This window comes from Typopeltis vanoorti, chromosome 7 (genome assembly GCF_054136105.1).
Source record: "Typopeltis vanoorti isolate ZY-2024b chromosome 7, IOZ_Tvanoo_1.0, whole genome shotgun sequence".
Classification (NCBI taxonomy): domain Eukaryota; kingdom Metazoa; phylum Arthropoda; class Arachnida; order Uropygi; family Thelyphonidae; genus Typopeltis; species Typopeltis vanoorti.
The window spans coordinates 121768830-121789507 of NC_143555.1; the positions used below are offsets into that span (position 1 = coordinate 121768830).

The window sequence follows — 20678 nt, forward strand, 5'->3', positions numbered from 1 at the left end:
GAGGAGAGTGTGTTCCAAATACTGAGTACTCTGAAAGTCAGTAAAGCTGTGGGACCGGATGGTATTTCACCATGAGTTTGAAAGAATGTGCTAAAGAACTGACAGCTCCTTTGTCCTGGCTTTTCAATGAAAGTCTATAGGAAAGGTGCCCAGGGAATGGAAAGAAGGTAAGATAGTGCCATTGCATAAGGGCAGTAGTAGACCAGAAGTGTCTAATTTTAGGCCTATTTGTGTGTCATCAGTAGTTGTTAAAATGTTGGAGAAATTAGTGAGGGACCATATACAGGATTGGGCAAATGAGGGTAATGTTATCTGTGAGAATCAACATGGATTAGTTAAAGGGCACTATTGTTTTAGTAATATGCTAGCCGTTTATAATAAAGTTATAAGAACAGTTGATGAGGGAAAGGCATATACTGCCATTTTCTTGGATTTAGCAAAGGCATTTGACAAGGTGCCACATGATAAGCTGATATTTAAGTTGCAGCACATGGGTCTGGATGTCAGATTGGTCAACTGGATTCAGGATTGGTTGTCTGATAGGCATCAGAGAGAGTTGTGTATGGTGGGGTAGTTTCAAGGAGGCAGAAGATTACAAGTGGGGTCCCACAGGGCTCAGTACTAGGACATATATTGTTTAACCTTTATATCAATGACATTCCAGTGGATTGCAAGGGGATATTCAGTTGTTTGAGGATGATGCGAAGCTAGGAAGGATTATTAGTAATAGTGCAGCTGTGGTAGCCCTGCAAGAGGATTTGAATAAGCTAGATAGATGGGCAAATGAATGGGATGTCTGTTTAATGCAGCAAAATGTAAGATCTTGAGGTTTGGGACACACTGATGGGACACTTCATACTCTATTGGAGGAAGCAGCAGAGACAAGAGATCTGAGGTTGATGATTGATAGAAACCTGAAATTCAGGGGACATAATGCAAAGATGGTGAAGGTAACACAGAGGATTGCTGCAATACTAAGAAGGATGCTGACCTGCAGAGATAAAAGAGTTATCATTCTATTGTATAAGACCCTGATCAGACCACACTTAAACTATTGTTCTCAAATTTGGTGCCCAGGATTTGAAGAGGATAAATTAACTGTGAAAAGAGGTCCCTCACTAATTTCTCCAAGATCTTAACAACTGCTGATGAAACACAAACTGGCCTATAATTAGACACTTCCAGTCTGCTACCACCCTTATGCAATGGCACTATCTTACCTTCCCTCCATGGTTTCAGGACTATACAATGTTTGGTGGATAGAAGGAGAGTTGATATGATTGAGACTTTTAAACTGTTGTGAGGTGGTTACAGGGTTGACACTGGGGAGGTATTTTGCTTGGTTTAACAACTTGAAGGCGTGATGACAAGGGGGCCATCCCTGGAAGTTATGAAAGAAAGCTGTGAGCAGGAGGGTGAGGTTTCTTTGCATGCCTGATAGAGTGGTGAGAGCGAGAACGGTCAATGAGTGGTATGGTAGACTTTGTGTTTCCTAGGAGGGCCTTCCTGTGATGAATCTTGATAGACTTTGTGTTTCCTAGGAAGGATCTCCTGCGATGAATCTTTTGATTCCATGGAGGCCTGAATAATAATAATAATTATTCCAGGGGACCAAATCTGTCCACAATGAAATGCTATCCAATGAAAGCAGAAACACTTTATTTCTGCACCTCAAGGTCCTCTGGTGGGGAAATTCTGGAGAATATTCAGGGGACAAGAGACCTTGTCGGAAAAAAGATCTGAAGTACAGAAGTCACATTGTACAAGTTGTGATGTCATCGCATCAGAACTTCAGATCTTTTTCTGACAGGGTCTCTTGTCTCCTGAATATTCTCCAGAATTTCCCCACCAAGTGTATACTTTGCGTCCTATTCTTGCCTACCAAATTTCAGGACCTTACACTTTGCAACATTGAACTGACAGTTTCATACTGTCATACAATGTATTGAAGTCCTCCTGTAAGGCTGCATCATCTGCTTGATTTCTTATCACTCTCTCTCTCTCTCTCTCCAGTTTTGCATCATTTGAAAACAGTTGTATATCACCAGTTAAACCCATTCCAGTTTTGTTGATATACAAATTAAATAACACTAGTCTCACAACAAACCCCTATAAGATCAAGTTGGGAATAGACTGATCAAGAAGTAACACTTGAAAATTGATAAAGATGAATCATATCCTAGGAATGGAAAAAGCTAAAGGAAGACCAAAGAGACATTGGGAAGATGAAATGAGACAGCTGGAATTTAATGGCAGAGAAGAGCAAGATATGATAAATAGGAGAAATTTAACTGAACCCTTTATCCAGCAGTGGTTGATGAAAATGACTAATGAAGAAGAAGAAAAAATTCTGAAAAAGTATGCAAGAAATAAATACTTTTTTGATATAAATTAAAGAAGCCAGACATATTCTTGTCACAAATCATATTCTTGGTTTAATCCTTTATCCAAGTGTAAGCAAACAAAGTTTGCTGTGAAGTATCTTCATGAGTGGGCATGAAGTATCTTCATGAGTGGGCATGAAGTATCTTCATGACTTGTATATAGAGGCTGACAACTTCACATCAATTGCTCTCGTATCCCATAATGCAAAGTACATGCCCTTGCAGATGTGTATAATAATATGTATACTATTATTATCTGAAGGCAAATTTTTAACGGTGTGGCATAATGAAATTTAATAGATACACATATTAACAAGAATATAATACATTTATTATTACAAATTTTTCAACCAGAAACTAACTGGTCATGAAGTGAATATAGTTTGCTATCAGCTCTGAAAATTGGTGTTGAAAGGATTAAACTAAATTTATTATATCTGAAAATTGATGTTAATTTACAGAGCTGAGCTACTTGTTAGCATGCCACCTAGTGGATGGTTACAACAAAATAAGATTACAATTAAGGCTCAAATTTAAAATAGTCATTTGAAATAAAATTAAATATAATTAGATAATGAAATGAATGATACAGAATTATATTAAATTAAATTTTAAAAATTAAATTAAATTTTAAAATTTAAATTAAATTTATAAAAAATTAATGAAATATGGGGGATGCACTGTCGCTTGCCATTTATGAAGATGAGACTGTCCCAAATCTTGCAAAAGAGAGGTAGTTGTTCCGATTTAAATTTGGGCAGTGTAGAAGAATTTCAGCACTCTCTTTAAATAACTGCTGATACCTAAACCTGCACCAGTGTAAAAGATGAGTATTGGACCATAGGATCCAGTGATCGGCGTTCACTCAATACTGAGCAAGGCCTGATTTTTCAGGTTTATTGTTGTTGATATAAGATTGGTGTTCTTGTGGTAGTTTTTCAACAGAATGCCCTGTTTGTCCAAAGTATGATTTAAAAATTGCATTACACTGAACCTGGTAAATACCAGGGAGGGAGAAGGGGGGACTGTTAATCTCTCATGGATTTTGTTTATAAGGCAAAATGTTGGAACAAATTATATCTTTTCAGGATCTTAGCAATCATCTCAGAGATGTCTGCAATGTATGGGATAAGGACTTCCCCATACAGGTTTGGGGTTCTTGGAGATGGGCTTGTAAGAGTCCATGTGTTTAAACTTCCTTGAGGTGAAGCCCTTCTGTAGTACAGCATTTCCCAAACTAAGTTCTGCAGAACACCAGTGTTCCACAGAAAGTGAATAAGTATTCTGTGAAAAATTATCAGAATTAATATGAGTCTGGAATGATTTTAAATGCTGCAACAAGTTCAAACATGTTTGAAAATCAGGCACTCCTAACTTTGTGTGTGGATTGTGCTATTAAGGCCAGTGCACACTTGCCTTGACTCAGCTGCCTGCAGTTGTCGACACTGAATGCAAGTGAAGTATGGAGGTATCTATTCTAGGAAACATGTAGTCACAAGCAAAGTCAATGCGATGCAGCCCAACATGCCCATAATGTGCACTGTTGCATTTTTGCAATGCGATACAGCTCCTGCTGAGGCGATAGTGTGTGCTTAGTTTTACATTGAATACGAGACCAATGATATTCGACTTTAACCAAGGTGTTCCATTAAAATTTCAGGATTTGTGAAGTGTTCCATCATAGGAAAAGTTTGAGAAACCCTGCTGTAGCAAGATGCAGTGGATGGTGCTCAGTGCTTGTTGGAGAGTTTGGAAATTGGACCAGATAACATGTGATTTGTTGAGCAATGATTTCAGCATACCTATTTTTTGAGATGAATGATGTGCTGAATCTTGTTATGTATAGTGGCCTTGTCCAGAAGGTGTATGGGAAAGGAGGGCATCCCAGAAGGCTAATTTTCCATCCTTTATAATATTCTTGTGAATACGTGCATATAATAAACTATATATTCTTAGGGTTAGAGACCATGAGATGGCTGAGATGTCTGCTGTACTCTCTTCTTCTTCCAGAGGATGAAGACTTTCAATCTAGGCCAATATTTCAATCGGATCCAAGACTTTCAATGATTCAGAGGATCATTAAAAATCTTGGATCAACTATCTGTGATGGTTGAGGATGAAGATTGACTGGTCATCAATCTGAAAAAGTTAGTTAGGGATAAAATGGCCTTGCTTACTCCTTTTGGTGAATAAAAGGCATTAGCAGATTTTTTTATTATTTAAAATATCATAATGTATTTTACACTTATTTAGGTCAGTTTTGACAAAACTTAATTCATTATGTTTGCTTTCAGGTTAAAAGATGAGAAACCATTAGAGCTATCAGGTAGACATAGGACAGAGCTTGAGCCAACTGGACTGTTGCGTTTAACTATCCGTAATATTGAGCCATCGGATTTTGGAAAATATAGTGTCAGCATTTCCAATCCACATGGTAGTGATATTTGTAGTGCACATCTATATCCTGAGAGTAAGGAACTATTATCTCTCCCTACTTCTACTCTTATCATCATGGGTTCTTGTGTAATAATAGCATTATTGATGTTAATGTCTGCTATGAATCCACCAATAATTTGTGAACCTGATAGAGATTTTACAGGAATTCAAGAGTTCATATATCGTTGCATGACACGAAACTGTCGCCTCTAAAATAAGCATTAATTATAAAACACATGAGGAACAATTATTTATTTTGTGACAGCTGCAGTTAAGAGTTAAATAGCATTATCATTTTAATCAATAATCGCTGATCTGAAATATAACTTTCAAAATCAATTTAAACTGTGATACAAAACTCTTCTTTTAATTTAACATTCTGACACGATATGTCATATAATTGTCCAGGCTATGAATATAGCTAATAAAACAGATACTTACTTTTCATATTTATTTGGTGAAGTTTGTGAAGTATAATTATTATGCAGTTATGCAAAACTGCCCCCCCCCACCCCCCCCCCCCCCCACCCCCCCCCCCCCCCACCCCCCCCCCCCCCCACCCCCCCCCCCCCCCACCCCCCCCCCCCCCCACCCCCCCCCCCCCCCACCCCCCCCCCCCCCCACCCCCCCCCCCCCCCACCCCCCCCCCCCCCCACCCCCCCCCCCCCCCACCCCCCCCCCCCCCCACCCCCCCCCCCCCCCACCCCCCCCCCCCCCCACCCCCCCCCCCCCCCACCCCCCCCCCCCCCCACCCCCCCCCCCCCCCACCCCCCCCCCCCCCCACCCCCCCCCCCCCCCACCCCCCCCCCCCCCCACCCCCCCCCCCCCCCACCCCCCCCCCCCCCCACCCCCCCCCCCCCCCACCCCCCCCCCCCCCCACCCCCCCCCCCCCCCACCCCCCCCCCCCCCCACCCCCCCCCCCCCCCACCCCCCCCCCCCCCCACCCCCCCCCCCCCCCACCCCCCCCCCCCCCCACCCCCCCCCCCCCCCACCCCCCCCCCCAGAATTCCAGAAATTCCCTTACTACAGCATACAGTTTCCTCTTCTCAGTTTATACTACTGTATTTAAAATCCCATAACAATCATTCATTTTGCAATTGCCAAGCTCAACTGCCTAAATATTTCTTGCTCTTCACCCTCTATGCTCCCTGGCTTATAGCAACGTCCCACTAAATATCTTGTCCTGTCTACCTCTACCTCACACACCATATGCTTTCAAATCCTATGGATCACCGAGTCTTCACACATCACTTTGTTTCTTCCTTGTTTACTTGTCATCTCTCTATCCCTGGTTCCTTCACTGTCTCGCTTTTCTCTCATTCGCTCTCTTTTATTGGTTCTCCTATTCTCTCTTCTTCCATCATTCCCATAACTCTCTCTTGCTCCTACTCTAATTCGCTTTGCATTTGTTGTTTCCAGTCGCCTAATCTCATCCTTCACGCTTCTCAGCTTGTTCTCGATACATTCCACTTCTTTCATCTCATCTCTCTCTCTCTGCAAGCTACCTACTTTTGCTCGACATTCATCCTCCCAATTAACACCATCTTCGCAAAAACTTCACGATGTTTCAAACCCCCTACACTCCCTACTTTTATTTTTCATTCACGTTCTGCTTGCTATCCTCACTCATGATCACACTACTCGTCTCTCTCAGTTGATTTTCACCCATTTCTGAGATAATGCTGTCAACTATAGCTCACAGCATTTCATTATTATTGTTATGTGACACTTCTAAGGAGTCCAGGGTCTTATTGCAGGAGGCCACTTTTGATCTACGAATCCACTGTCTACACTTTATCCTCCATTTACGCACTTTGCCATTGTCCAGCATCTATACACTACACCATATACTGTCAACTCATAATATTTTTTGTTTGTAAACTACATGTGTACTCTGGCTGATTTGTCTATATGCCATTGTTCTTCCAATTGTGCTTAGGAGGCACTTGTAAAAAACTCATTAAAGAAAACTTATCACCATAACAACCTACCATAGTAAAACGGTAAAAACAATGTTTTTACCATTTTTGGATAAAGAACTAGTGATAGCAAATTCAAGATCTTGCTTATCAATGTGTTAACCTCCATAGCAATGCTATTTTCAGAACTAACTTTTATGAAAAAGTAGCACCTTTCATTCTGTGAACAAATGTATACCTCAGACTAGTTATTATTATTATTATATTATTATTATTAACAGACTTCCATGAAGTCAGAAGATTCATTCATTAAGAGAGGTTCATAATCTATCATACTACATATTTAAATGCATTCACTTTTCTGTACTCATCACATTATCTTGCAAAGAATTCTCTTAACCATCAATATCCAAGCACAAAATATGTTCTTTACACATATTTATTATAAATATGAATTACCTCTCATTTTTGATCTCCTTTTGCTCTATAAATAATATTTTTGTGAGTCTGTATCTTTAGGACATTTGAGATTGGATAAATAAAATGTTAATTTCACAAGTCCTCCATCCTTCTGCAATTGAGTTGCTAGGTTTTCCTCTAGTCATTTACTGTGCATCATGTTGGATTGCTCCTTCTCTTCTGATTTTCTCACCAATGCCAGAGTTTTCCTAAAGCTTCATACTTTTGCCAACTTCCTCCTATGTGTAGATGATATTCTACTGATATCAAATCCTGTCCATAGTTTTCCTGGTGACAATACATGCCATAATAGGGTAAACTTAATCATGTGGTATAATGTATTTCCTGACCTCCAGAAATCCCTCAAAAATTCCAGAAATTTTGTTTCCTTACTGCTATATGCTGCTGTAGTTAAAATCTCCTATAATGATCATTCATTTTGTCCTTCCCTATCTAAACTGCATAAACATCTCTTTACCTTCTGTACTTTCTGGTCTGTAGCAACAGCCCACTAAATATACTGTCCTACCCACCTGCACCTCGCACTCTCAAAACCATTACAACCATTTTCTTCCACTCTGAGAGGACCCAACTCATCACTTATCATAAGCCATCACTGCATTTACCCTTCCTACCCTGGCAAAATATACTGTACCCTTCTACTTTTATCAGGATGTCCTCTTCTGTCAACACATTTCACTAATTCCAATAATTTTCAGACAGGCTGAGGTGCTGGAATGAATTCATGCCACCAATCCATTCCCTTTATTTCTGGCATTTTTTCAAAGAAGGATCAGTGCATTATCACTGTTCTATAGCTACTATTATTTCATCCTATAGACTCCATTTGTGATAACCCATACATTCCCCACAAGAAGCCACCCCTGGCAACTCTTTTCTTGAACTAAAATTCTCATTTACCTAGAGAAAAATAATCTCTCCAGATGCCTCTCCATCTCTTTCATACAGCTCTCCTCTTTTATCAAATGCATGCCAGGCATTCACATAATTCAGGTCTCTCTTTTGACACACTCTTCCTTCTCATAAGGAAGAGTGTGTCAAATCTGCATTATCATATCTGGGCAATATACTCACTATATTCCCTAATGCACCTTTCTGCTGCACTAACATTTAACCTGAGATCTCTTGCCAGCTGATTTACACAATCTCTCAGGTCATTTGTAACTGCCATTGCTATCATCTCATCCACATTTTCACTTCACTTAATTACTATAGTCACATTCTCTATCATCGCTTTAGTCAGGCAGTCTCCATTCTGTTTTGCACATAATTATGTGTCATTGAATCTCCACACATCATACCTTTAATAGACCACTTCTCCTTGCTCACCTCATCTCTCCCTCCTTGCCCTCTCATTTACTGCCTACTATCTTGACTTAATTTTTTCTTCTTCCCTGGTTCTCACGTTCTTTCTCCTTCTCTCATTCCCATAACTTTCTCACTCTCACTCTTGTTAACCTGAGGTCAGTGACCCTTTCAAGTCTCCAGATCTCTTCCTTCACCCTTCTCATATTTTCCACTTCATCTCTCTCTCTCTCAGTACCTCTATCATTATTTCTTTCTCTCAGTATCATCAGATCAATTCTCTTATTATCTCTCTTATCTCTCAGAATCTCTCTCCAGCATCTTGCCTTTGCCAAACCTTTACTTAACCCATCAGTACCATCCTTCAAATCCACTAAATCCCCAGTCACATTTCCTAATGTTATATCTATCTCTACATCACTCTCACCTTCCTCACCATTTTACTCATATCTCTCTGTCACTACAAAAACCAGAGATACTGATATTGATATCACCTGGTTCCTATAGTCTGCATTTCATGCTGACATGCACTACCCCATCTCTTAAATTGCCAGGATGCAATCATGCTGTAAGATAAGCATACTGCAAAATCTTGTAGGATACTGTGAAGAATGTAGTCATACATTTAACTGATGTATTGCAGCTGCCATTATTGAAAGAGACACTACAATACACACACACACAAGATATACTAAAAATATACTTTAATGCTAAAAACTTCAAAATATAAACTCTCTACACTCAATGAAACTATCCTAGGCAAGATTCACTCTAAGTTTATATTGAATATTGAAAGTTAATATTGAACCTTATATTTTTTCCTTCTACTCTGATGTTAATACCACCATAAATATTCCACAGAACATAACCAAACAACTCAAATTAAATTGATTGGAATGATCTACTAAATTTTTAGTACTTAACATTTTCTCTATCAAATAGTTATATGATATTGATACTTCTGGTTTTTAGTGTAAATCTAGAAATTTTTAAAATAAATATAAAATGTAAAACTTCTAATTGGTATATTAGATTTTTCTACTTCAAAGTAATTTGGTTCCTTCCAGAAAGAAGGAACAAAATTAAATTTTTAAATTTTTCATAAGTTTATGTTTTTGTGAAATATATACAGACAAACAATTACATATTACATCAATCTTGTAAATATTGTATCATATACTATCTATCATAACATAAACCAATAAAATTAAATAACATTTTTTTAAAAAAAAATCTTATTATTCTAGAGAATGGATGAATATGAGGAATTAATCAAATCTTCATTACTGAATATGTGTATTTTATTTCCTAAGTTTCCTATTCAAACAATGTCCTCATTCATCAGAAAAATTATTAAAAAAATCACTTAACTGTTGACTGTATATAGATTCACTCTCACACACACACATAGAGAGAGAGAGAGAGAGAGAGAGGATAAATCTCTTTCTTAGCATCTGAAAAGGGTATGTGAAAATTAAAATGTTATTAAACAATTCTTTTTATTAGAACATTCATTTTGAAGAAAAATGCTTACAAATACATAAATAGTATATAATTGTGATTTGTCAGGCTTAACATGTTCAATGACATAAGTAACTGAACATGTTAGCAGATTTTTTTCACAGCTCAGCGGTAACAGACAGCTAAACAGAAATTGAACACCACAGTTGTGAGTTCCCCATGCTTTCTATGACTGGAACATCCATACATATTTGAATTGGAAATTTCTGCATCTTTGGATTTGATGCAACTGAGCTGAAATGGAGTAGTTGATACATTCATGATTTAGAATCACAGTTTATACACCATTTATTTGCATTGCATTTTTCTTCAAAAGTAAGAGGGGCTGCAGTCTCAACATATGTTTTGGATTCCATCAAATTCTTGTTATCATTGCACTTATAAAGTCCATTATAATGGGCATTCATAATTGGAGTTTTTGCTTTAAATTTATAGGGAGTCTATGGTAGATAGAATATATGGTCTATGGATGGTTTTGTGTTTGTTTGAATTTGTACTTTAATGTAACATTTTAGCATAGTTTGTTAGTGTTCTTTGTGTAGCATTTAAATAATGTCAGCAGTTTCAATTCAATTTGCTGATACATTATTGGCTAATCCTCCACCAGTTAAGAACTATATTTTACATAGCATACTATGGATCTTGTGGTATGTGGTGCTTGTGGCATGTTCGCATCCTGACAGTTAGAACATGGCAGGTGAGAAACCGGGGTGTGCACGTTCGCTTAAAATTTAGAAAATAGGAGGAATTTGGTGATATTGAAATTGGCATAACAGACTCCAGCAATATTACAGCAGAAATGAGTGAATGTTGACCAAGAGAGATGATTAACATGAGAGAGTGAGAGGGTGAGGAAGACTGGTATATGAACAAGAATATAAAATTAGGGAGTGTAGTAGGTTTGGAAGATGGTGTTGATTGGGAGGATGAATGTCAAGTGAAAATAAGTTACTTGGTGAGTGAGAGAGAGAGAGATGCACTGAAAGAAGTGGAATGTATGAGGGATGAGTTAAGAAGCTTGAAAGAAGAGATTATGAGACTGGAAACAATGGATATGAAGCAAATGAGCAGAGGATTGAGAGAAAGTTATGGGAATGATAGAAGGGGGAGAGAATAGGAGAACTAAGGGAAGAGAAGGAACGAGAGGAAGGCCATACGGTGCAGGAACCAGGAATGGAGAGAGAACAGGAAGGAAGGTAAGCTGGAGAACAAGGAGAGAAAGTGTCACAGGAGCAAGAGTGAGGGATGCAGGTGAGCAAGGAAGGAACAGAATGGAAAGAGGTGTGATGTATGAAGATTTGATGATTCATGAAATGGAGGATAGAATGCCAGAGGAGTGTTTGTCTATAGGAACAATAGATAATGTGACTATGGAAATTAAGTGAGGTGAAAGAATGAATGAGATGATTGTGATAGCAGATACAAATAACTTAAGAAGCAGTATGAATCAGATGGTGAGAGATCTGAGGTTCATGCTGAGGTTGTATGGCAAAACACTGAGAGAAAGGGAAGACAGCAAGTGTGTCTCCCAGGTATGATAATGCAGAGCTGGAGAGAAGTGCCCATAATGAACAATATAATAGTCAGAATGTGTCGAAAGAGAGGCTTGGAATACATGGATGCTTGAAGGACATTTGAGGACAGAAAGGAACTGTGTGTGTGTGTGTGGCATTTGAATGGGGGATGCAGGCATCTCTGAACAAGTGAGTGTTGGTGCAGGAACTAGAATTATAAAAGTGGATGGCATCAGGGATGACCCTTTTTAGAATAGTCATTTGGGGGAAGGGGGAACACATAGTGTAATGTAGAATCCAATTGAGTGTAGAGGGAATATGATAAGTATAGAAACACTGACAATATGTTGATAATGCTTTATACTAATGCCAGGAGTATTCAGAATAAAGGAGAAGAACAGGCAATGCTGATTGCCTCAGCCTTTCCAGAGATTATTGGGATCAATGAAACATGGTTGACAGAAGATGGTATACTGACAGAAATAGAAGCAGCATGGTATAACATTTTTGGAAGGATAGAAAGGGTAAACACAGTAGTGGAGTACTGCTTATGATAGATGATGGGTTGGGTCCTCTCTGAGTGGAGGATTTCGATTGCAATGGCTTATGGTTTTGAGAGCATGTGATATGATGTAGAGGTGGGCAGCAGGATATTCAGTACGGTGTTGCTATAAGCCAGAGAGCATAGAGGGTGAAGAGCAGATGTTTAGGCATTTGAGCTTGAAAAAAGAATGATCATTATGGCATATTTCATCCTGCAAAAAAGAATGATCATTATGGGAGACTTTTACTATAGCAGTATGAATTATGAAGAGGAAACTGCATGTACTAGTAAGAGAATGGAATTTCAGAAATTCTTGAGAGAAAAATGTCTTGGGCAACATGTTTTAGAAGGAGCATGAAGTTCAGCAGTTTAGGATTTGGTCATAGCATCAAAAGATCTGACTAACGGAGATGGCATCTTTTCCCCCTTGTTGTAGAGCATGAGGTTTGACCTGGAAGATAAATAGGCATACAGGAGTATTAAAAAGAAAAGAATTTATGTGGAATTACAAATCAGATGATTATAATAATCTTAGAAATCAGCTTGGGGAAGTTCCATGACTAGGGGAATTGGAAAGGCGAGATATCATCAGTGTATGGAGACTGGTGAAGAAATATTTATTAGAAGCAATGGTAAGTTGTATACCTAGAGTGAAAAAGAGAATGCAATTTGGTGTAAAGTGAATCATAAACAATATCAAATAGGAACTGCAGGTGAAAATGAGGATGAGGGTATGGGAGAAATATAAGTAGAGGGGGGGGGAGAGCAGATGCATGAAGAATATCAGACTCAGTCCAGGAGAGTAACTAGTATGGTAAGGAAGGCAAAATGGGATATGAGAAGAGACTGGTCCTGAGATTCAAAGAAAATCCTAAGGAATTCTTTTGTTATGTGGCCAGTAGGTTATTTATTTTATTTGTTTCGTATGGTGATTCAACGGCTGTGAGCCCATATTACGGGGAGGTATATGGGCACCACCTCAATTCCCCCCTATTTTTATCTGGGCTTGGGACCAGCATAGCTGACAATTCAGACCTATGGCTGAAGGAATCATCTTAGGTATTCCTGACTGTATCTGTGTGTGTGTTCATGGGGCCGGTTTGCCTGTTTGTGGGATGAAAAACCCCAGATAAACTGCCAGAAAAAAACCTGCTGTCCACACCCAAGACTGGCTAAGGAAGATCTTTAAGCTCCTCACATCGTTGACAGGAATTGAACCTTGGACGCTCCTTCCCCAGGCATATGGTTGCGAAGAGCAAAGCCACTAGGCTAACTGTGCAGACAGCCAGTAGGTGATGGAATGATTGTGCAAGATTGCCATTGTGAGACAAAAATGGGAATGGAGTGACTGATGCAAAGGACATAGTGGAGTTGTTTAATGAACACTTTTTTTTGGTGGAATATTTCATCCTGGAGGTTTTAAGGGGGGGGGGAGTATTTAGTTGTTTGCAGATGAAGCTGGGAAGGGTTATTAGTAATGGTGCATATATAGTGGCCCTTCAGGGGGATCTGAATAAGCTGGGCAGATGGACAAATGAATGGTTTGTCAGTTTAATGCAGCTAAGTTTTGAGTTGATGTTTGGGATACATCAACTCAACTCTGTTGGAGGAAGTGAGGAAAGTAAGAGATCTTAGGATGATAATTAGATAGAAACATGAGGTTCAGGGGACATTTTACAAAGGTGGCAAAGGTAACTCAGAAAATTGCTGCAATACTGAAAAGTATATCAGCAATCATGATATGTTTACACTAAGTAGACATATGAGAAGGATGCTGACCAGCAGAGATAGATGAGCTGTGATTCCATTGTATAAAGTCCTGATTAGATCACATGTGGACTATTGTGCTCACATTTGGTCCCTAGGATTTGAAGGGAATAAATTAACCTTGGAAAGCATATGTAGGTAGATAACAAAAATGATATCAGAACTGTAATATGTTAGTTATGAGGATAGATTAAAGGAATGTGGACTGCAAAGTTTAGTAGATAAAATTAGGATAATTGATATGACTGAGACATTTAAACTCTTGAGAGTTAGTTACAGAGTTATGCTGGCAAGTTGTTTCATATGGCAAAACAAGGGATAGGAGCAAGAACAAGGTGGCCACCCCCTAAAAGTTGCAAAAGGAAGTCATGAGCAAGAGGATGAGGAGAGGTTTCTTTGCACGAAGGATTGCCTAAAGCATGAAATGCATTGCCTAATAGGCCAGTGAGAGCACAAATGGTGATTGAGTTTATTATTAAAGTTATAATCAGTTCACAAAAGGATTTTGTTTAATAACTACAAGAATTCTTACTTTAAAGATATTGATGTAAACTTGGAACATAAATGGCATCTAGATTTATGTGAGCAACAGTGAAAACTTACAGTTACTACATACTGCTATGGAGGTGCTTGCTTACAGCTTCTTTGTAGCATGGTTGGAAGAACAACAGATTGTGACCGTCCACTGAAAAGCCCCAAGTTCAATTCTCATCACTACAAGATGAATCTTTATAAAGGCTTTTTATTGAAAAGTGAGATATCCATTCTCATACAAAGGTAGAGGGTCTCACAGAAAAAAAATAATATTTTTGAGTGTGAATGCATATAAACTTTGTCTGTTTTGACTAGATGGTGGATAGTGACATGGAGCATAGATACAAGATTAAGTAGTGTATATGTATGGGCAGTGGGTTGTGTGGTGTGGAGTGCCCTCCTGTGATGATTCTTTAGACACCTTGGAGGTGTTACATAATAATAATAATATTGTACCCAATTTACTCTATATCATTCATGTTATTTATATCAGCTTGATATTATTATTATTATTATTATTATTTAATTTGTTACCATATATTTGTTATATATGTATTATATATTTCTTAGCATCAATAGTAAGCTCTATTCCATGAGTGAAGAAGAGGACACAATTTGGTGTAAAGTGGATGACAAACAATATCAAACAGGAACTGCAGTTGAAAAAGAGATTATGGAAGAGATATAAGGAGGGAAGTGGAGGGAAGATACACGAAGAATATAAGAATCAGACCTGGAGAGTGACCAGTATGGTAAGGAAGCAGAACTGAAATATGAGAGGAGATTGGCCCTAAGATCCAAAGAAAATCCTCAGGAATTTTTTAGCTATGTAGCCAGTAGGAGGAAAAATGATTGTGGAAGAATGACACTGTTGGATAAAAATCGGAATAGAGTGACTGATGCAGAGGACATAGTGGAGTTGTTCAGTGAACACCTTATTGGAGTATTTCATCTTGGAGAAGTAGGTTTTAATGCTAGAGGGATAGGGCAGGATTAGGGTTTGGAGGTGCAAGAGGAGAGTGTGTTTCAAATATTGAGTACTCTGGATACCAATAAAGCTGTTGGACTGGATGATATTTCATGATGGATTTTGAGAGAATGTTCTAAGGAACTGACAGCATCATTACCAGGCTTTTCAATGAAAGTCATGCTATGGGAAAGGTACCCATGGAGTGGAAGGAGGATAGGATAGTGGCATTGCATAAGAGCAGTAGCAGACTTCTTCTTCTTCCCCTCTTTTACCTTGTGGTGTCAAGGAGTTTTCTATTCATTTAACTGCAACTGTATGCAAGGATAAAGTGGTTTTAGCCCTATGCTCCCAGTGTATCCTATGTCTGTAGAAGCTTGGAGTTCTCAAGGCCAGTTTGCCTACTTGCAGGGAGAAAAACCCTGCAGCCCAAGACCGACTAACTTGGCTATGTCTGAGAAAGATCCTAAGTGCCTCACATCAGTGATGGCAATTGAACCCTGGACACTCCTTTCCCAGACATATGGTTGCAAAGCACATAGCCACTTGGCTAACCGCACAGACGGTAACAGGCTTGAAGTGTCAAATGATAGACCAGTTTGTGTTTCATTCAGCAGTTGTTAAGCTCTTGGAGAAATTATTGAGGGACCATATACAGCATTGGGTAGATGACGGTAATGTTAACTGTGAGAGTCAACATGGATTTGTCAAGGGATGCTCTTGCTTTAGTAATATGATTGCCTTTTATAATACAGTGACAAGAGCAGTTGATAAGGGAAAAGCATATTCGGCCATTTTTTTTTTTTAATGGATTTTGAAAAAGCATTTGATAGGGTGCCACATGATAAGCTGATATTTAAGTTGCAGCACATGGGTTTAGATATCAGATTATTAAATTGTATTCAGGATTGGCTATCTGATAGGCACAGGTATCAGAGAGCTGTGTACGTTGGGGCAATATCAAGGAGGCAGAAGGTTACAAGTGGGACCTGTTAACACTTATTAAACAATACAGGTCCTCAATACTGGGACCTGTATTGTTTAACCTTTATATCAATGATACTTCCGTGGATTGCAGGAGGATATTCAGTTGTTTGCAGATGATGTGAAGCTAGGAAGGGTTATTAGTAATAGTGCGATGTGGCAGCCCTGCAAGTAGATTGAGAATTTGAATAAACTGGACAGATGGGCAAATGAAATGAGATTATAGTTTAATGCAGCTAAATGTAAAGTCTTGAAGTGTGGGATACATCAATGGGAGGCTGCATACTCTGTTGGAGAAGCTGTACTGGAGGAAGCAGGGGAGGTAAGAGATCTGGGGGTGATGACTGATAGAAACCTGAAATTTAGGGAACATATTGCAAAGTTAGTGCAGGTAACCCAAAGTATTGTTGTAATACTAAGGATGCTGACCTGCAGAGATAAAAGAGTTGTGATTCCATTGTATAAAGCCTTGATTAGACCATACTTGGACTATTGTTCTCAAATTTGGTCCCCAGGATTTGAAGGGGATAAATTAACTGTGGAAAGGGCACAGAGGCAGATAACAAAGATGGTTTCAGGAATGTACCATGTTAGTTATGAGGATCGACTGAGGGAATGTGGACTGCGGAGTTTGGTGGATAGAAGAAGGAGAGGTGATATGATTATTATTAATTAATAATTATATTATATTAATTATAGTATGTTATATTAATTAAATATAATTAATAATTATACTCATGCTAATTAATATCCTTGTGTACCCACTTAGCAGATGCTACGAATGGTTCACCCTCTAGTTGTGTACCTGTATACATATGTGTGTGTGTGTGTATATATATATATGTTTTTATAGCCCATTAAATTTGCATTGTTTTAAAGGAATAATAAGTGTATAATTGCATTAATTATAAACAGGAACTGTAAAAAGTTTTAAGTCATAATTTTTATTAGAGTAAATTTCTTTAAAAATTTAAACTCATAGTTGTGTATATATGTTGTATATTGTGACTGTTTAATATTTTGCATCAGATTCCCAAATGCAAACTTTGAATGGTCTTGGCATTACTTAATAAGCATAGTGTTTTCCACAGTATTTTAGTTATGAAACTGTTTGTTTCCAACTAATGATCTTTATGTTTATTTAAAAAAAAAAACCAGCTACAGCAATTTAGAGCAGTAAGCCATGGTTCTTTCTTAATGGCTTTTCCATTTTCATAAAAGAGAGTTTTATGTGAATAAATTATTAAAAACTGTAATTAATAATGTCTGTTATAAGCTGAGTATAATGATATAGAGACATCTCTGAAAGAAACAGAATTATTGCGATGCTATCATTGTACTGATTACCAATGGGATCTCCTTCCAAAAGGTTTGGTAAGTTGGCACTGTGAGTTAATATTTTTGTGTTAAAAGTCTTTAGATTTCTTTCTCAAATTAACCATTTCTGTAGGAAACATTTGTTTCATACTCAAAGAGCTCACAGAATGTTAAATAACTTGCTTTTTCTTGATATGCATGTATTATCTGTCATGTGTTATGCATGTTAAGCTAATAATGGTTATTGTACATAAGCAAATCATTGCAATAATGTCATTTTCAATGTCTGATGTAAGTTTCTCAAGAAAAATTTATTGGCACTGTATAAAATGTATATTATTCTTAAATTTCATTTCTCTCTCTCTCTCTCTCTCTATTTAAATATCAAGGGAATGTTATTTTATGATTGTACAATATAGCTGATTAAACTGATTAATTAAATTCATTATTTGTTTGTCTTTTTTTTGCTACCAGCAGTGTTGTCATACTTTGTATGACACTGCTTTTATTATTTTTGATTAAAATGAACCAGTCTACCATTTCATTTGATAAACGATTCTCTGCAGAGAGGTACAGATTTTTTTTTTTTTTGCTATTTTAAGAAAATATTCTACTGAGAGCTCTTTGAGTATTTTTAACTTTTAAATATTTTTGATTAAAATGAATAAATATAACTCACAGTGTCATCTGTATGGCAACACTGCCACATGCTGCCATTCAAGCATGCACTCTCTACACTTGTTTACATATCTCTAGTATCAGCTTACATCTTTGAAGATAAATGCATGTATGTACAAATGTGCATATAAGGATTACTACTTCAGCACACATGATTTCTTTTGCTTCCTGATTACTTTGATTTGAGATTAATATAAAATTAGCATTTTTGAAAATATTCTACTTAAAAACACGATTGCTGGCATTTCATTCTTTCTTTTTTCTCTTCTGAACTGTAAATTAACAAATTAGTTCTTATTAAGAAGGAGATAAATCTTAAAATGAACTATTTTTTTGCATTTTTACTTATGAATAGAGATACTATGCATTAAATTATTTTTATTAACTCATTGGTGAATAGTAAAGAAATATAAATGAGTTAAATTTTTATATCACTGCTTAAAAACAATTGCTTTATGGTAGAAACTAAATTTAAGATTATAAATTAATATTAATTTTGATGCTTTATCACATGTAAATGAGTTTAATTTTTATATCACTGCTTGAAAGAGTATGTTTCTATTCATTATAAAGCAGCATCTGACAGATCACTCACACAAATTAGCTACCATCTTGCAATTAATTTTATAACCTAGGTTTACAGTTATTAAAGAACTTAAAAATACTGTTTTAATTTCTTTTTGATAGCTGAACAAGTAATTAATTAAATTCAGTTCTTGTTGTTACACAAGCTTATTTGTTATCTTCCATATAATAATAATAATCCAAAAACTTGTTACCGGAGGGACACACAATTATTCAAACAATGCCAATCAATGCCTTTGCTTATAACTAATGCATTGACAGTGCACTTCTGGTAACCTATTCCACTCATCTGATATTCTCCAAGCACAAACAAACTGAAGAGATATGTATTGAAAAAAAAAAATTGGTCAGTGCTCTGCTGAAATGGCCACTATCATTCCTCCACTTTCTTCAAAAACTGTAAAAATAAGAGCAACTGCTGGTCGACATCCATTTATCCATCCTTCAGTCTTTTCTCCTCCATTTTCATTCCATCTACTGCTGTCCTCTGGCCCCCGAAAAAAAGACTATAACCTTCAACTATTCAAAAAAACATGTTAGCAAATTTCTTTTTACCTACACTCAATACTGATGTGCTATAGGTCTTATGATCTTTTGTATGTGGATAAGATATTAAAAAAACACAAAAAAAACAGATACAACACATCATGTTCAATAGATCTTGCTCCACAGTTACTCCAGGAACAAAAGAAATTCCTTACTTTTGAGGGAGAATTGAGAGTGTACTTTCTTCCTCCACCTTGATTTAATTAAAGAGTAGCAGTGACTAATCAGAGGTCAGACTTGTAGAGAACTGTAACAAATATATTTGGTATGTAATTTCCTTAAATTCCTCCGAAATATAAAACAATGATTAGTCTAGTTCACAGAAATACTTTTATTCCTGACTGTCTTTGATCAAATATTGTACTATAGCCTGAAAGAATTCTGAAATTCAGATATTATTATTATTATTATCCAGACCTCCATGGGGTCAAAAAACTCATCGTGGGTGGTCATTCCTAGGAAACACAAAGCCTATCATATAACTCCTTGAACCCATTGACTGTTCCTACTCTAACCACTCTCTCAGGCAATGCATTCCACGGTTCAACCACCCTCCATGCAAAGAAACCACTCCTCACCCTCTTGCTCACAGCCTCCTTTTGTAATTTCCAGAGATGTCCCCTTGTCATCACTCCTTCCTGCTGTTCGACCAAAAGAACTCCCCAATGTTTCCTCTGTAACTGCCTCTCAACAGTTTACAAGTCTTGATCATATCACCTCTCCTTCTTCTATCCACCAAACTCTGCAGTCCACATTCCCTCAGTCTATCTTCATAACTGACACTGTACAGTCTTGAAACCATCTTTGTTATCTGCCTCTGTACCCTTTCCACAGTTAATTTATCCCCTTCAAATCCCGGGGACCAAACCTGAGAACAATAGTCTAAGTATGGTCTGATCAAGGTCTTATACAATGGAATGATAACTCTTTTATCTCTGCAGGTCAGCATCCTTCTCAGTATTGCAGCAATCCTCTGGGTTACCTTCAATACCTTTGCAATATGCTCCCTGAATTTCAGTTTTCTATCAATCATCACCCCCAGATCTCATCTACCATACTTCCTCCAGTATAGCTCCTCCAATCGAGTATGCATCCTCCCATCGATGGTTCCCAAACTTCAGGACTTTACATTTTGCTGCATTAAACCGACATCCCCATTCATTTACCCATCTGTCTAGTTTTGTCAAATCCTCTTGC

The 20678-nt window shown here is 37.7% G+C and overlaps 1 protein-coding gene across 1 annotated transcript in view; it reads left to right on the forward strand.

Annotated features, from left to right (window-relative positions):
- LOC150105008 (protein Obscurin-like) overlaps positions 1 to 20678 on the forward strand; it is a 790953-nt gene that overhangs the window by 514085 nt on the left and 256190 nt on the right. The window contains exon 51 of the mRNA XM_090395103.1: positions 4679 to 4854. Within this exon, the coding sequence (XP_090251229.1) occupies positions 4679 to 4854 (176 nt within the window). The remainder of the gene's footprint in view (positions 1 to 4678; positions 4855 to 20678) is intronic.